Below are 14,214 nucleotides of genomic sequence, written 5' to 3' on the forward strand. Positions count from 1 at the left end.
TGCGGCTTGATGTCTGCCAGCTGCACTTCCTCCGCCTCGGCGGGCACTGCGACTTGCTCACGTGGCGGCAATAGTGTTTCCAGCGTCGCCAGCTGTGCAGCATTGGCAAAGCCATTCTCCGGCATATTGACTTTAAATTGCACATAGAGATCGCCATGATGGGTGGGCTGATTGTAGACAGGCATGCCCGAGCCACGCATCATTTTGATATGATTGTGGCGCAGCACTTCGCCTGGCTGTGTGCGCATGCACACCTTGCGTCCATCCAGATGCTTGAAGCAGTGCGTAAATCCGCAGAGCGCCTCAGTGATGTTAATTTCCAAATCGCGCATATAGAGATTGGCATGGCGGCGCTGAAAGAGCGCATGTTCGCCCTGCATCATCACCACCACCAGTTCGCCAAACTCTCGGCTGCGCAACTGATGTCCCTCGCGTGGAAATGGCAGCTTCTGCATATGCGGCACGCCACGCTCCACAGTCACCTTGCGCTTCATTTGCTCATCGACGAAACCATCGCCGCGACAAAACTTGCAGCGCATTTTCTCTTTAATTGTAAAGCCGCGTCCATCGCAGTTGGGGCATATCTGCAAAGTATTACCAGTTAACAAATTGTTGCACTTAACCAAATCTTACGTACTGCATCGAAAGCGCTCAAGCCCATGAACGTAAAGGCCGCAGTGCGTCCTAGGCCGCCACAGGTCTCGCATTGCTCGCGCCCCTCTTGCGGACCGCCATGGCCATTACAGTTGTCGCATAGCTTTTGCCGCTTGTACTCCACCAGTTTTTCTTGCTGACCCTGGTAGATCTCTTCGAGCGACACTTCCAGCTTAACCAAAATTTTGCCATCGCGTCTGCTATGGCCGGCGCTGTTACCAAACGGAAACCAATGTGCAAAAAAGTCTTGACTATCTGCACTAAAGCCATCCGCCCCCTCCTGTAATCCCCTCAAACCATGACGGTCATAGACACGTCGCTTTTCTGGATCAGACAGCACCTCATAGGCAAAAGATATTTCCTTGAACTTTTCGCCAGCGTCGGGATTCTTATCTGGATGGAACTCTTTTGCCAGCTTACGATAGTTCTGATTGCACAAACAAAAGTCAGTTCGTAAGTGTCAAACGAAAACCATACAAACCTTTTTGATTTCCTCGGGCGTTGCTTCTTTGCTCACGCCCAATACCTCGTACAAGTTTAGTTTATCCATTATTGCGTGGTTTCTACAGATGCATGGTATATATACAAGCAATTTTGTTCAAGTTTCGAATAATTATTTAAGAATTTCACTTCATTTTTGTTATGATGCTTTGTTTATTTATGCGAACAGTTACAGCCAGTGTTGTCACCACAGCTTTTTTCCCCGTAAAGTTAGCTCTTTTTCAGCTAAGCTTTTTTAAAGCTCTTTTTCTTTCAGCAGGGCTGCAACTACTGGTTTGTGTCTGAGATTGATATTGAGCGCGAAATTTGAAACAAAACAAATATTGAATAACGTTTTTTAAAATGTCCTAGAATAGCGAAATTATTATAGCAGAGTTCAAATATATATATACCAAGTTTGTGTTTATTTGATCAATTAATTTTTTTAATTTAAAAATACCAATTTTTTTTAAGCATTCTTTTGAGTTGCTACTGTCCTCGTGTCCTGGGCAGTATCTTTGAAAAAATCCGTTTGTTTAAATACATAAACAGATTTGGAAAAAAATATGCAAACGAATTTTTCTTTCGTGTTTTTCACACGAACTCTTGTTTTAAATTGCAACCAATTTCATTTATGTATACCAGCAAACATGTATGAGCAGGTATGAGTAGCAAAGTTGTCAACTTTAGCCAAACAATGTAGCTTTAATTTTGGTGGGAAAAAAGCTATTTAAATTTTCTTATATAATAGAAATTTATATAAACTGCAAATATTTTAATGAATTTCAATGTCACTTTGCATATTTTCATACAATTCAAAGATTCCAACTAATTTCCAGTTTTTTTGAATACAGTTTTCATAAGCAATATATGTGTGATTCATATTGTGAAAAAAGGCTAGACTAAAAGAAAAAAGCTGAACGAGCAGCACTGTCGAGCGCGCTATAGGTCTGAAGCAGAAATCCAAAATGGTGGCTCATCACTTCTTTACTTTTCGCTCTATACGTCACACATCATCGGAAAATTTTCTAGAAATTACGAGCGAAAATTACGAAAATAATTTGTTTAAACGCTGTGAAAAAAATTTTAATAATTAAATAAAAGTTTTTCTAAGCGAAAAAAAAAATAAAAATGGCAAAAAGTCCGCTATTTTAAGTGCTGGAGAATTTTTTCACTCAGCCGAAATGCAAGCGTAAAACAGACGAAAAAATTGTGTGTGTACCAACGAAAGAGAGGTGAAAACGGAATTTGCGAAAGCGAGAGAAGAAGAAGAAATTTTAAGAGAGAGAGAAATAATCGGTGAACGAGTAAAGTGTTGCGCCCTGGAAAAATGATGGAAAACTACGAGGACATGGACATACGATTGGGGCACGGACACAGGCACATCAACGCCAAAGAGTTAGTCAACGTTCGCGAGGTCACAATGCAACAACAGAGCACGGATGCAACTGAATTTATTAATTTCGAAGGCAGTCAAACAGATTTCGGTTTTGGCGCTGAAATTCTATCAACAAACTCTGTTGTAGTAGCAGCAGCAGCGGCAGAAGCAACAAGCGAATCGCAAACAAAAGCAAATAGTGAAATCAAAACAAAACCCATGCCTAAAATTAAAGAACAAGAAATTGCCGCCAAGAAAAAGCAACAGAAGCAACAATTGGAGAAATCCAACAAATCCAACTCGGAAGCGGACGATGACGAAGATTTTAAATCGAGGTACACTGAGCAAGCAAGCGCAAAATATTTTATTAAATATATTAACAATAAAGTTAAAATTAAAAACATTAAATATAAACAACAAATAGGATTTTTATTTTTTTTTTTTTTGTAATTTTGTTTTTGTGAATACATTGGCAACAAAATTCTATTTTTTTGTTCTTTATGTGACATGCACCTGTTGCTTTATGAGCATTAACTAAATAGAGACATATATGTATATTAACTTTTAGCTCGACTAACAGCGAAAATGGCGATGGGGAATCCTTCGATGCATCATCCAGCACGGACGGCTCCTCAGTTAGCCTGCTCGACTGCATCTCAGTGGGCCTAACCGACTGGAAGATAAGTTGGCTACAACGTGAGTTCTACTCCGGTCGTGTGCCACGGCAGTTGATTGAGAGCATTCTCCCGCATCTTACAGAGGACGGAGACCCAAACCAAATATGGTACCAGCTGTCCAATTTGCTCACTGAGCCCAGGCGACGCATCAAGCTGGAAACGGTGAACACATTTGACGATGTCATTACCCTAGTGCGGAAATCCCAACGCATTATAGTGCTCACCGGCGCCGGCGTAAGCGTATCCTGCGGCATACCGGACTTTAGGTCCACCAATGGCATCTATGCGCGCCTAGCGCACGATTATCCCGATTTGCCCGATCCCCAGGCCATGTTTGACATCAACTATTTCAAACGAGATCCGCGTCCATTCTTTAAATTTGCACGTGAAATCTATCCCGGCGAGTTTAGCCCATCGCCTTGCCATCGCTTCATCAAGATGCTGGAGATCAAAGGCAAATTGTTGCGCAACTATACCCAAAACATTGACACCCTGGAGCGTGTGGCAGGCATAAAGCGCGTCATTGAGTGCCATGGCTCATTCTCGACGGCCAGCTGCACCAGATGCCGCTACAAGTGCAATGCAGAGGCACTGCGTGCGGATATCTTTGCCCAGCGCATACCCGTCTGCCCCAGATGCCAGCCGAATGTGGAGCACAGCGTGGATGCTTCGGTGGCTGTCAATGCGGAGCAGCTGAGGCTGCTTGTGGCGCGTGGCATTATGAAGCCCGATATTGTTTTCTTTGGCCAAGGTAAGTTTTCCATTCGAAAATAAAACAAATATTTCAATGCAATAAATAACGCTTTAATATTTAAATTCAGTTTCAATATATTTCAAACATGATAATAATTTTTGATTTCAATTCCTTAGGTCTACCCGATGAATATCACAATGTGATGGCCACCGATAAGGATCGTTGCGATTTGTTGATTGTCATTGGCTCTTCTTTGAAGGTGCGTCCCGTTGCCCACATTCCCAGCAGCATACCACCAAATGTGCCGCAGATTTTGATCAATCGCGAGCAGCTGCCCCATTTGAAATTTGACGTCGAACTGCTGGGCGATTCCGATGTCATTATCAGTCAGATCTGTCATCGCATGGCTGCCGATCGCGTCAACTGGCAAGAAATTGCCGGCGATGAGGAAGTGCTGTGTGAGTCGAATGTGCTGCTGCCACCCTTTGGGCAATATCCATCGCCATCGCAGGCGGATACAGATACGCAATCGGTCAGATCGACTGGCTCTGCAGCCGGCACCTGCTCCGACAGCGGCTTTGAATCGTCCACGTTTACAGCCGTGCAGCCCAAGCGTCCGATCACTGTCAATGCGGTGGACCAGGCGGCCATTGAGCGCATCAAAAGCGATATATTAACGGGTCTAGAGGATCCGCCTGTTTTCGCCAGCACCAGCGCACAAGCGGCAGCAATACGTTCGCTTTCGATCGACTCTGGCAAGGACAGCGGCCTCGATCCCTTCGACTTGCTGCGTGCCAGCAATATTGAGATTGGTCCCAGCCCTCCAGCCTATGCAGCAAATACGCAGGCGCAAATGAAGATACCAGCACCGCTAATGTCGCCGCCGCCGCCACGCAGGCGTCAGACGATCGCTGAACGCTTGCAGCCCGGCACCTTCTACTGTCACCGCAACAGCTCCTCGTATGTATTTCCCGGCGCGCAAGTCTTTTGGGACACCGACTTCAGCGATGATGAGTCAGATGACGATACTTGCCCCGGCGATCTCTTTAGCAGCGTGGTCGACAGCGATGATGAGGAGTGCGATCTAAATGAAGTGCCGCTGTCGCCGCTGCTGACGCCGGGCCTGGAGGCACACATTGTGACAGATCTGACCAGCGATTTGTTTGCCGCCGCCGCCGCCGACAACATCAGTCCCAACAAGCGGCGACACAGCTCACTGCAATTGCCAGCACCAAACGCAGAGGAAGCTTGGGCTGCATTACAAGCAGCTCGAGCACATGCAGTGACGCCGCCGCCGCCGATAAAGAAGCGACGATCAAGCGTTGAGGATAGCTCTGTCTAAGCGCTAAACTATTAGTTATAGTATTTATAATTTATTATTGTGTTTACGCTTTGCGTTCATTAATTCATTTGCTGGCATTGTCTAGAGAAGCTCAAACCCAAAAGTCCCACACAAAACAAGATACGAGGCTTCCCTCTCTCTCTCTCTCAATTCGCAAATGTTTGCTTATTCCCTTTTGATATTTTCTCTAAAAAAAACAACAAGAACATTGCAATTTTGTTGCTTGTATTTATTTTCTGCAATTTTAAATTGTTAGTATTATGCCCTAAGTTGTTATTGAGGCCTTCTTTATTAAGCAAAAAAAAAAAAACAAAAACAAACAAAGTTAAAAGCACAGACAAGTTGGCATAGCGCAAAGTAGTTGCCTCAACTTAGTAGCCTAGATCGTAAGCATATATAATATTCAACATATATTATTCTTATCTACATCTAAATGTTAGCATTTAAGAGCTGGACACATGCCCTCCCCCCCTGTATATAAGTGCACCTATGTATATTTCAAAAGATTTTTTTCAACTATACATTAAGACTTTGATTAAAAACTATTTCCTTATTTCTTACTCTATACTGGTTATGGCAACTATATATTCATACACACAACTCACACACACACACACACACACACACAGTTTCAAATGCACCCGCAACACATAAAATATTTAGGAAAAATATCTTATATTGATGTGTCGCCAGTAAACTGGCTTTGCGTTTAACCGAAAAATTTGAAAACAATTCTTAGCATAATTATCAAAAAAAATACAAAATATATATATATGAATAATAGCCACCAAACTCTCGATGTGTAATGTTAGCTGTTAATCACTTAGCTGTATGATATTCAAATCGCATAAACTGTATTAATATCCAAAAAATAAACCAATTATTTCTGAAGTTGTTGAGCAGCTCAAAAAAAAATATATATCACGTATTTTCATTGCTGTATGTATCTGCTGGGGAATTGAATTGTATGCACTGGAATTTTTGGTATGCAACACTGGAAAAGGAAGCAGAGGAGAAAGTATCCAGTGCAGCTTCAGCGCATTCGCAGACGCTCTTAATTGGAAATGCAATTGTGAGGGATGCAGTCTCAGCGCAATCGCAGTCGCTCTCACTTCGCCTACGCATTCGCAAACGCTCTCAGCTGGAGCTGCAGTCAGTGGGGGGATGCAATGTAGTCCGAAGTCAGCGCATTCGCAAACGCTCTCCCACTTAGACGCGCTCTTAGCGCAAACGCAGTCGCGCTTCATTGGGAATGCATGGAGGGATGCAATGCAGTCCAATCGGCGCATACGCCTACGCTCTCACTCGCATGCGCACACTCAGCAACCCCCGCTCTCCCGGATCTACGAGCAGCGCTTGTGGTCATCGTGCGCAAGTCTCTCACAGGCGACGCGTTCGAGTTCGAGTTCGAACTTCGAAATTAGGGCAACTACTACCTGCTGCACATTTGTGTTCGAGGCCTTCTTTAATTACGGCGTAGAAGTCACAGGGGGTGGTCACAACTGACCTCCCATGCAATTTTCAACAAATCAATTTATAACTGTTGCTGCCTTGATTTTGAGGCCCCCAGAGTGGGGCCTATTGCCGTTATTGTACACATTTTGTTTTCGATTTGCATTTCAATTTAAAATTACTACAGATTTGTCATTTGTGCAGCGCATTTCCCAAATACCAAACAAAAAAACTTAACGCATTTTTGATCATTTTGCAATTTTCAATGCGGATTTTTTTTTTATTAAGTATGTGTTTTCGACATTAGCTGTTATCTTAAGCTTATCTTGATACATACATTTGTTTTGCTTACAATACTTTTGCTTCAAAAATTAGTCATTCATATAGTATAAACGCTGGTTTCCAATTGCTGCAATTTTGTGTGGGCGAGCGCTGCATGAGGATGTGGTTATGGAGTATGTGGGGTGGTGGTGGGTGGCTTAGAAACTAGGGAGCATAGTGCTTTTTCGCTTAACTGGATCCTACAATGCTGCCTTACTTTGCTTGGGGGTTGGTTCATCGCTGATTGATAAGAGCGTACAGATCCTATGTACAGTTAACAAACCTATATATATATAATATATATATAAGCATACATATATTATGTGTGTAGCTACTATATAACTTATGCTTAGGCTGAATTATACAAATATATGCACTGTAGTGTTGGCTTTCGCTTTTTGTTTATAAAAAAATATGCGCGCAGCTTATAAAATAATTATTAATGCTGCTTTATATAAAAACTTTGACTTGTGTTAACAACACTACAGCGCCTTTTGCTTATTCCAATTGCTATAAAATAACGCGCTGTGAGAGACTTGAGTTAGTTATACAAACTGTATTATGGATTATGTGAGAATCCATTCTAGGCAACGGTTGTGTTTCGATTTCAAGTGCTAACAAAAATACTTCCATCCTATGTACTACATAATCAGTTATATACACAATGTATATATACTATATATCAGCATATTATTGCTGTACAATCAAAACATACACGCATAGCGAAAACATTTGTTTCAGTTGAAAAAAAATTAGTTACAACTACGCTTGGCTTTGTTGAAATAAGTTTGAATTTCGTATTGGATAAAATTCCGATGCCGCACTATAAAAACGGCGACTTGTTGGTCTTGTGGGATCGCGACTTGCTGGGATTCACTTTGCACTTGAGCTGTGCTATCAGATCGGAGATCTTCAGCGCCGGCCCCACCTTCATGCCCAGCAGCGGTATGATCTCGTCCTTGGTCAACTGCAGCAGACGCTTGCCATCGATCTTATTGCGACTGAACGTATCGCAGTGCGCAGTGCAGTCGTTGACACGCAGAAATTGTGACACATCATAGACGTTCCAGCTGTCCGGCATTAGCTCCAACTGCGCCTCATTCGAGTCAATGTCAGCCAGACGCGGAATGTACTTGCTGTTGCTCACCGCCGAGTTCTGTAAGAGTTTAAACAAAATAGTTTAAGTTAATAGTTAATTTAAGCGCAGCTTTGCTAATTATGATTGGTGAATATTAGTTGCATATGAGGGTGTGGCTGGGCGTGTGTGTGTGTGATTTTTTAGTTAAAATGTTGCAAGTACCAAAATAACAGTGCGTAAACATAAATTATATACAAGTTTGTTAATATCAAATGATTATATTCTAGCCTAGAAATCAAATTAAGAATTTTTCGAACTTGCGAATTAAAAAATTGTTACAGTTCGAAATTATATAAAATATTCATTCAGAGATGTATGAATCGAATTCTTAGATATTTTTGAATGCATTAATTCTTTTTCAATTTGAATTTAAATTACGCTTAAGGCTTCTGGAATTAAATTACAAAATGATTTGTATGTTTTACATCTCTGATTTATATATATATCATCTATGCTTACTAATTAATTTGCTTAAATGCAATGCATGCCAATGAAATGAAATATTTGTTCACTTATCTAGACTAGAATTCATTCGTTTGTAACCTCTAGGAGTTAAACTTAAATGCGTCATATCGACAATTTACTGTAATGCAGTTTTATATACACTATGTGCTTGGGCAGCGAGCGGGCGAGGCAGGCGGACTGGGCGTTTTTTGATTGATTGTTGATGGCTATATAAGCTATACGCACTATTATCCCTTCCAGTACTCACCGCAATGTAGCTAGTTGCCTTGCGACCCACAGTTGGTGGCGCAGGAGATTTAGTAGTAGAAGATTTTTTTGTTACCATTGATTTGTTGGCGACTGGCGGCGTCGCGGCAGTCCTGCTGGCATACTCCGACGAGTGGCTGGTGGACTGCTCCGAGTGATGACTGGTGCTGCCATCGCCATCGGCATCGGCATCGGCATCATTGTCATCCAGCTCCTCGGCTAGGCCATCCTCCTCGTCATCCTCGTCGGGCTGATTGTTCTCATAAAAGGCAGCATTGTGATGCTCGGGCTTCAATTCCAGCTTTATGCTTAGCTTAGGCAAATGCGGCGTCGTCTTCAAGGCAATTGTGCGCGTCTTTACTGTGGCTGCAAGCAAAATAAAAAACATGAGCACAGTTTTGAAGTTTAAGGCTGGATGGACTTACCAGACTGCGTTTGATTGTCATGCTGTTGCTGCTGTTGTTTGTTATTGGCGCCATTGGCGCCTTTTTTGGTCTTGCGCTTGCGCTGCACCTTCGGCTTGGGCGCCGGCTTCAGTTGCGGCTGCTGCGTCATGCGCGGCGGTCCCTCGAGCTTATGACCCACCAGCACACACCAGCCCACTGGATAAATATCAGCGGATTCGCAATCCAGCCACTGATCATACTCATCCGTCCAGCCATCGAAGTGCACCTTGAGCAGGCGACCCACAACACGCGCCACTGTGGCCACGCACACTAAGCGTGGATCCATGAGATCGGCGCATTCCAAGCTCATGCCCGCCTCAAAGCCATGATCGGGCACCATGCGATGAAACAAATGTGGACCAGCAGCCACTGCGCCCGTCTCGCGCAGATAGCCCTCCCAGGTAAAGGTGCGCGTCTCATAGCCATTGGGCGGCGTCACCAGTATATTGTTGGAGCTGCAAAAGCCCGCCGGAAAGATGCACGGTGATTTCTCATGATAACAGAACCTGCAGCACACACAAACAGAATTTAATTGTAAATTACAAAATAATTGCGCGCTAGGCTCACCAATCCGACCCTGAGGCATCCGGCTGATAGGAATCAATGCGTATCATCATGTAGCCAAACTTCAGCACGGCCATAACAGTAGCTGGACAAATGGAGGAGAGATTAAGTGGATCCACTGCCTCCAGTTTCATGCCCTCCACAAAGCCGTTCGTCTTGCCATCCAAGAAGTATTCATCAAAGGTAAAGTTCATCTTGAACAGCTCGATGGTAGCATCATCCTCATGCACCTCAATCATGGCCTCGCGACCAGCTGCAAATGGTAAAATAAATTATTAAAAATTTGCTTAAGAGATGTAATCAAGAACTTACCCAACATGCGCTCCAGATAATCCTGTGGCGCCGCTAGATTGTGACCCACTGTTGTTGCCCAGCCCACGGGATGTATTATGGGCGAATCCTCGTGACACCAGAAGCCATCGTCCGAGTCAAAGTAGCGCAGAAACAGCCGCTTGCCAACAATTTTGGTTACGGTGGCCAGACGCACCTGTGAGATGCGATCCTTGTCCACGCACTCGAGATTCAAGCCCAGGCGAAAGCGTGACTGCAAGCTATCATTAATCTTATTGTAGAAATTCGATTGCAGTGTGCGTGCTCCAGACAAGCTGCCCACAAGGAACTCCTTCCAATCCTTGTACTTGTGCTCAATGGTGCGCGGCGGTATCAGCGGCTTGCCACGTGTGGCACACCAGCCCACCGAATGCACCTCGGCATTGCAGAGATTCACCCAAAAGTCATGGGAATTGGTATCAAAGCCCTCGTAGCTCATCAGAGCTTTGTAGCCTTTGATTTCGCGTATGGTCGCCACCCAAAACGACGTGGGCGTTTGTCCAGGTTGTATAATTTCAATATTATCGCAATCTGTGTTCTCCACCTCGACCTTCATGCCCACGCCCAGATTATCCCACACCTCGTAGCCGGGCGCATGTGGAAAGCAGGTGACAGGCGCCGCCAGAAAGTCCGACTTGGCCAGACGCGGCAGCCAATCGTACGAATGCGTTGGATCGTACATGCGCCGACGTATGCTGATTATCTTTTCCATCTGGGGACACGGCGCTGGAAGACGTTCGTATTTGGGTATTTGTGGCAGCTCATCCTGCGGAAAGACATCGCGGAATAGACGCAATGCCTTGGGCGTAGGCGCTGCACCCAAGTAGCCGCCACTGCCATTGGCTTCCGCTGCCGGCGCTGCTGCATCGCCCACAGCGCCGCCATTCAACGCCGCTATGGTCTCATCCGTGGCCATTTGCACATTATGCGCAGCAGCGTCTCCACCCAACGACATGGGCTCACCATAACCATTCAGTTGTGTGATCTTCGACTGATCCGTTATGCGAAAACGATAATTGGCCTGTTTGATGTGCGCTGCCTGCAAAGCTAGCGCAATATCCGACTGTTGCTGCTGCTGATCCTCTGTGGCATCTTGCGCCAGGCCAGCGGCATCTAACGCACCACTTTGTTCAGATTCCGGCGCAGGAGAGCTGCCCGCCGTATCCATTTTGTTGTTCACCAGCGAGTAAAGCTCTCCACGGGCACAGGCCATGCTGCAAAAGCGACGCGATTTGGTGTAGAATGTGTGCTTCACTCCAATGGCGCCACAACGCTCGCAGACAGCTAAAGAAGCAGAGAGAGAAATGGAGCGGTAAGTATTAAATAAATTATAGTATTATTCATTTTAACTTTTGCTATTTACTGACTCTAATAAAATTCACATAGCCAATTAATTATTTACTTTACATTTAAATATTCTACTTTACTTTTTGTTCTGAGAATATTTAACAATGTAACAATTTTTTATGTTTACATTTTATAAAACAATAATATTGTGTCTTTACTGTACTTGCTGCACTGCTGCTGCCCAACTAAACCAAAAGTGCACCCAAATTTTAAAATAAACAAAAGTTAAATGCGTGTTTTTGTTGTTGTGTGTGTGTGTGTGTGTGTGTTACAACATACCCATGCCATCTTTTTGTATTGGTATCACGGATGGATCAATGTTGCCCTTGTATGCAATTGGAGTCTTTAGCACAAGTCCTGGCCTATTCACGGGCTCAATCTTGCGCGTCTTGCGCTGGGCTCGCAATGTGGCCGCACTGCTGCCGGCTTGACTTTTGCTTGAGGCAGTCATGGCTCTACTGCTGACAGTTGCAGCTGCACTGTTGAGCTGCTGTTGCTGCTGCTCCGTGAGCAGCATATTGCCAAAGGCATTGCTGTTGCCCGCTAGCGTGTTGCTAACATTGGCGCTGTTGATTAAGGCATGTGTGGTTCCAAGCAGCTTGTGCTGCAGCAGGCCATCGCCAAGGGGCACGAGCAGATCGTGTCCTGGCATATTGGTCATGCAGCTGCTGGAGGATTGTGAGACATCCTTGTCGGAGGAGGTCATAAAGTCAGTGCCATCATAGGAGTTATTATCCTCATTCATCATAACAAAATCATCAATGTTGATAATCTCCTGCTTGGGCTCCAGATCTCCCATGCCACCGCTGGCGCCGCCATCGTCATAGCCATCATCCAATTGGCCATAGACCTGCTGCTGCTGCTGTTGCTCATCGTCGAGCGTGCCGCCGTCCACGCCCATTAGCGCCACACCGCTATTATCTGCATCCAGCACTTCGGCATAATTTTGAAATACTGCTGCGGCGGCAGATTGCTGCAACAGCTGCTGCTGCAGTCCGCCCATGTGCGCAAAGCCATACAAATTGTTTGTATTTGTGGCTATCAACGTGCCCGGCTGCACGCCCCCCACAATGCTCATCATGGGATTCATATCCTTTAAGCGTTTTTAATTGTGTTTTGTGTTGTATTTTTTATTGGAAATTTTGGCGTTTGAAGTGGAGGATACGATACGCATACGAATTTGAACGTAAGCAATACATAAAATCATAGAAAAAGAAAGCAGAAGTAATAATGTGAAAAAACAAATTCCAATTTAGAACTTAGGCAAACATACAAATATATATAATATATATATAGAGGGTGTTCTTTAATAATATTGATAAACAACTTATAGGAAATAAAACAAAAACACCCTTTATATAGCCAATTCCCAATTCAAGCTCAAGCTATTTGATTATTTTGTTTGGGTTTGTTTAGTTGAGAGATTGGCAGCAGTGTAGTTTGTAATTTATTTATTAAACTTACCAAAGTGGGCTGATGTGTCATATCCTCCATAACAGAGAGTCCAACTGTGGGATGTCCTAACAGCGTTGCAGCCTCTTCGAGTGATATGCGTTCCGAATTATATTGGCTACTCATCCACATCATACGGAGCTCGGCTGGATTCATTGTATATGTTTTGCTGTTGTCTCTGTTGCGCTCAATTGTTTATTCGTATACTTTTATGTGTATGTGTGAGTTTATTTGTTTGTGTGTAGCTGCAATTCACACGCACACTGGCACAAAAATTGGCATTGGCATTTATAAAAACAGGCTCTCGACTCCTGCACTTGCTAACCATATGGAACGGTCAGCAGCCAACAACGGCGCCTGTTTCTGCTGCTGTTTCAGTTTCAGTTTCGTTTCTCTGTTTGTTTCTCGACTGTTTTTTTTCTTTTCTGCTTTTGATACCGAAGCGCCGCAGCTGCTATTAAAATGATTAATGACTTCCGTTGCTTGCAGACGGACTTAAAACTATGCGCAAATAATATGTTCTCATTGTAATCAAATGTTATTTACAACAAATATAAATATATTGTTAAATATTTGCTAAATATTCCACGCTTTGCACTCGCTTTCGGAAAAGTCAATCAAGCGCACGACGACAGAGCGACAACGAATGAAACGAACAAAAGAAAACGCACAATTGTTGTTCCGCACCAGGAAAATTACGTTTTCCTACAACAAATCGCTTACGTTCGATATAAGTATGATGCCGCGGGCTAACTGCTGCAAGTTAGCAAATAAGTTTTTAGAATTTTATGGCAATTATACGGAAATTGGCATTCTTTTTACGCGCAAATTTAATGCCAAGTTATGATTGTGGCGGTTGGGCGAGAATCTGATGAGTTCTAAATATCGTCCGTGTGTTCTAAAAATCGAGCAGATGGTGTGATAGAGCCAACAATAAGATTCTTTCCGCGCATCTCGCATATATCAATCAAAATACTTTAATTTTGAATTGTTAAAACAAACAGGCTTTTTTATTTATTTATTTACGTTGCAATTGAATTGCACTGAACTAAAAACGTGTGTATACTCTTATTTGCTTGTTAAATTAATTTGGCGCTAGCTATCATATATTGGTCGATATCGATATTAACGATATTAAAGTGCATGTTCAATTAGTCATACAAACAAAAAAAAAAACATTGAAGAAGTTTAAGAAAAACCTATTTTTAACTTATAATCTCTTTAATAT

At 43.5% G+C, this 14,214-nt stretch overlaps 3 protein-coding genes across 6 annotated transcripts; 1 reads left to right on the forward strand and 2 right to left on the reverse strand.

The window, feature by feature from the left end:
• Positions 1–5: 5 nt before the first annotated feature.
• Positions 6–1,319, reverse strand: LOC108594225 (dnaJ homolog subfamily A member 2; the record flags this gene model as incomplete). Its single annotated transcript, XM_017979335.2, has 3 exons — positions 1,136–1,319; positions 638–1,081; positions 6–584 (listed from the first exon to the last, which is right to left on the reverse strand). Coding segments are annotated over exons 1-3 (1,092 nt in total), but the record flags the coding sequence as incomplete, so codon positions are not given.
• Positions 1,320–2,181: 862 nt separating this feature from the next.
• Positions 2,182–6,126, forward strand: LOC108608554 (NAD-dependent histone deacetylase sirtuin-1). 2 transcript variants are annotated; one of them, XM_017999977.2, is made up of 4 exons: positions 2,183–2,847; positions 3,081–3,208; positions 3,272–3,940; positions 4,060–6,126. In XM_017999977.2, exons 1-4 carry the CDS (start codon positions 2,465–2,467, stop codon positions 5,223–5,225), a joined length of 2,346 nt encoding a protein of 781 aa, XP_017855466.1. In that variant the 5' UTR covers positions 2,183–2,464; the 3' UTR covers positions 5,226–6,126. The 2 variants fall into 2 exon arrangements, with proteins under 2 accessions (XP_017855465.1, XP_017855466.1); XM_017999976.2 differs by having other exon boundaries at positions 2,182–2,847; positions 3,081–3,940.
• An 803-nt stretch (positions 6,127–6,929) lies between these two features.
• On the reverse strand, positions 6,930–13,826 carry LOC108608289 (polycomb protein Sfmbt). Of its 3 annotated transcripts, none has more exons than XM_017999611.2 (7): positions 12,999–13,826; positions 11,814–12,627; positions 10,170–11,471; positions 9,861–10,110; positions 9,273–9,799; positions 8,924–9,213; positions 6,930–8,154 (listed from the first exon to the last, which is right to left on the reverse strand). In XM_017999611.2, exons 1-7 carry the CDS (start codon positions 13,140–13,142, stop codon positions 7,822–7,824), a joined length of 3,660 nt encoding a protein of 1,219 aa, XP_017855100.1. In that variant the 5' UTR covers positions 13,143–13,826; the 3' UTR covers positions 6,930–7,821. The 3 variants fall into 3 exon arrangements, with proteins under 3 accessions (XP_017855100.1, XP_017855099.1, XP_017855101.1); XM_017999610.2 differs by having other exon boundaries at positions 8,849–9,213; XM_017999612.2 differs by lacking the exon at positions 11,814–12,627 and having other exon boundaries at positions 8,849–9,213; positions 12,999–13,079.
• Positions 13,827–14,214: the final 388 nt, after the last annotated feature.

The sequence above is a fragment of the Drosophila busckii genome, unplaced genomic scaffold (genome assembly GCF_011750605.1).
Source record: "Drosophila busckii strain San Diego stock center, stock number 13000-0081.31 unplaced genomic scaffold, ASM1175060v1 hic_scaffold_29, whole genome shotgun sequence".
Lineage (NCBI taxonomy): Eukaryota > Metazoa > Arthropoda > Insecta > Diptera > Drosophilidae > Drosophila > Drosophila busckii.

Excerpts from the sequence above, each read along its gene's own strand:
- LOC108608554 (XM_017999976.2), top strand. The coding sequence starts at position 2,465 with ATGATGGAAAACTACGAGGACATGGACATACGATTGGGGCACGGACAC. Across the intron at positions 2,848-3,080 it reads GACGAAGATTTTAAATCGAG|CTCGACTAACAGCGAAAATG; the intron begins GTACACTGAGCA and ends ATTAACTTTTAG. Across the intron at positions 3,941-4,059 it reads TATTGTTTTCTTTGGCCAAG|GTCTACCCGATGAATATCAC; the intron begins GTAAGTTTTCCA and ends TCAATTCCTTAG.
- LOC108608289 (XM_017999610.2), bottom strand. The coding sequence starts at position 13,142 with ATGAATCCAGCCGAGCTCCGTATGATGTGGATGAGTAGCCAATATAAT. Across the intron at positions 12,628-12,998 it reads TGACACATCAGCCCACTTTG|GATATGAATCCCATGATGAG; the intron begins GTAAGTTTAATA and ends AAACGCTTAAAG. Across the intron at positions 8,155-8,848 it reads AGGCAACTAGCTACATTGCG|AACTCGGCGGTGAGCAACAG; the intron begins GTGAGTACTGGA and ends AAACTCTTACAG.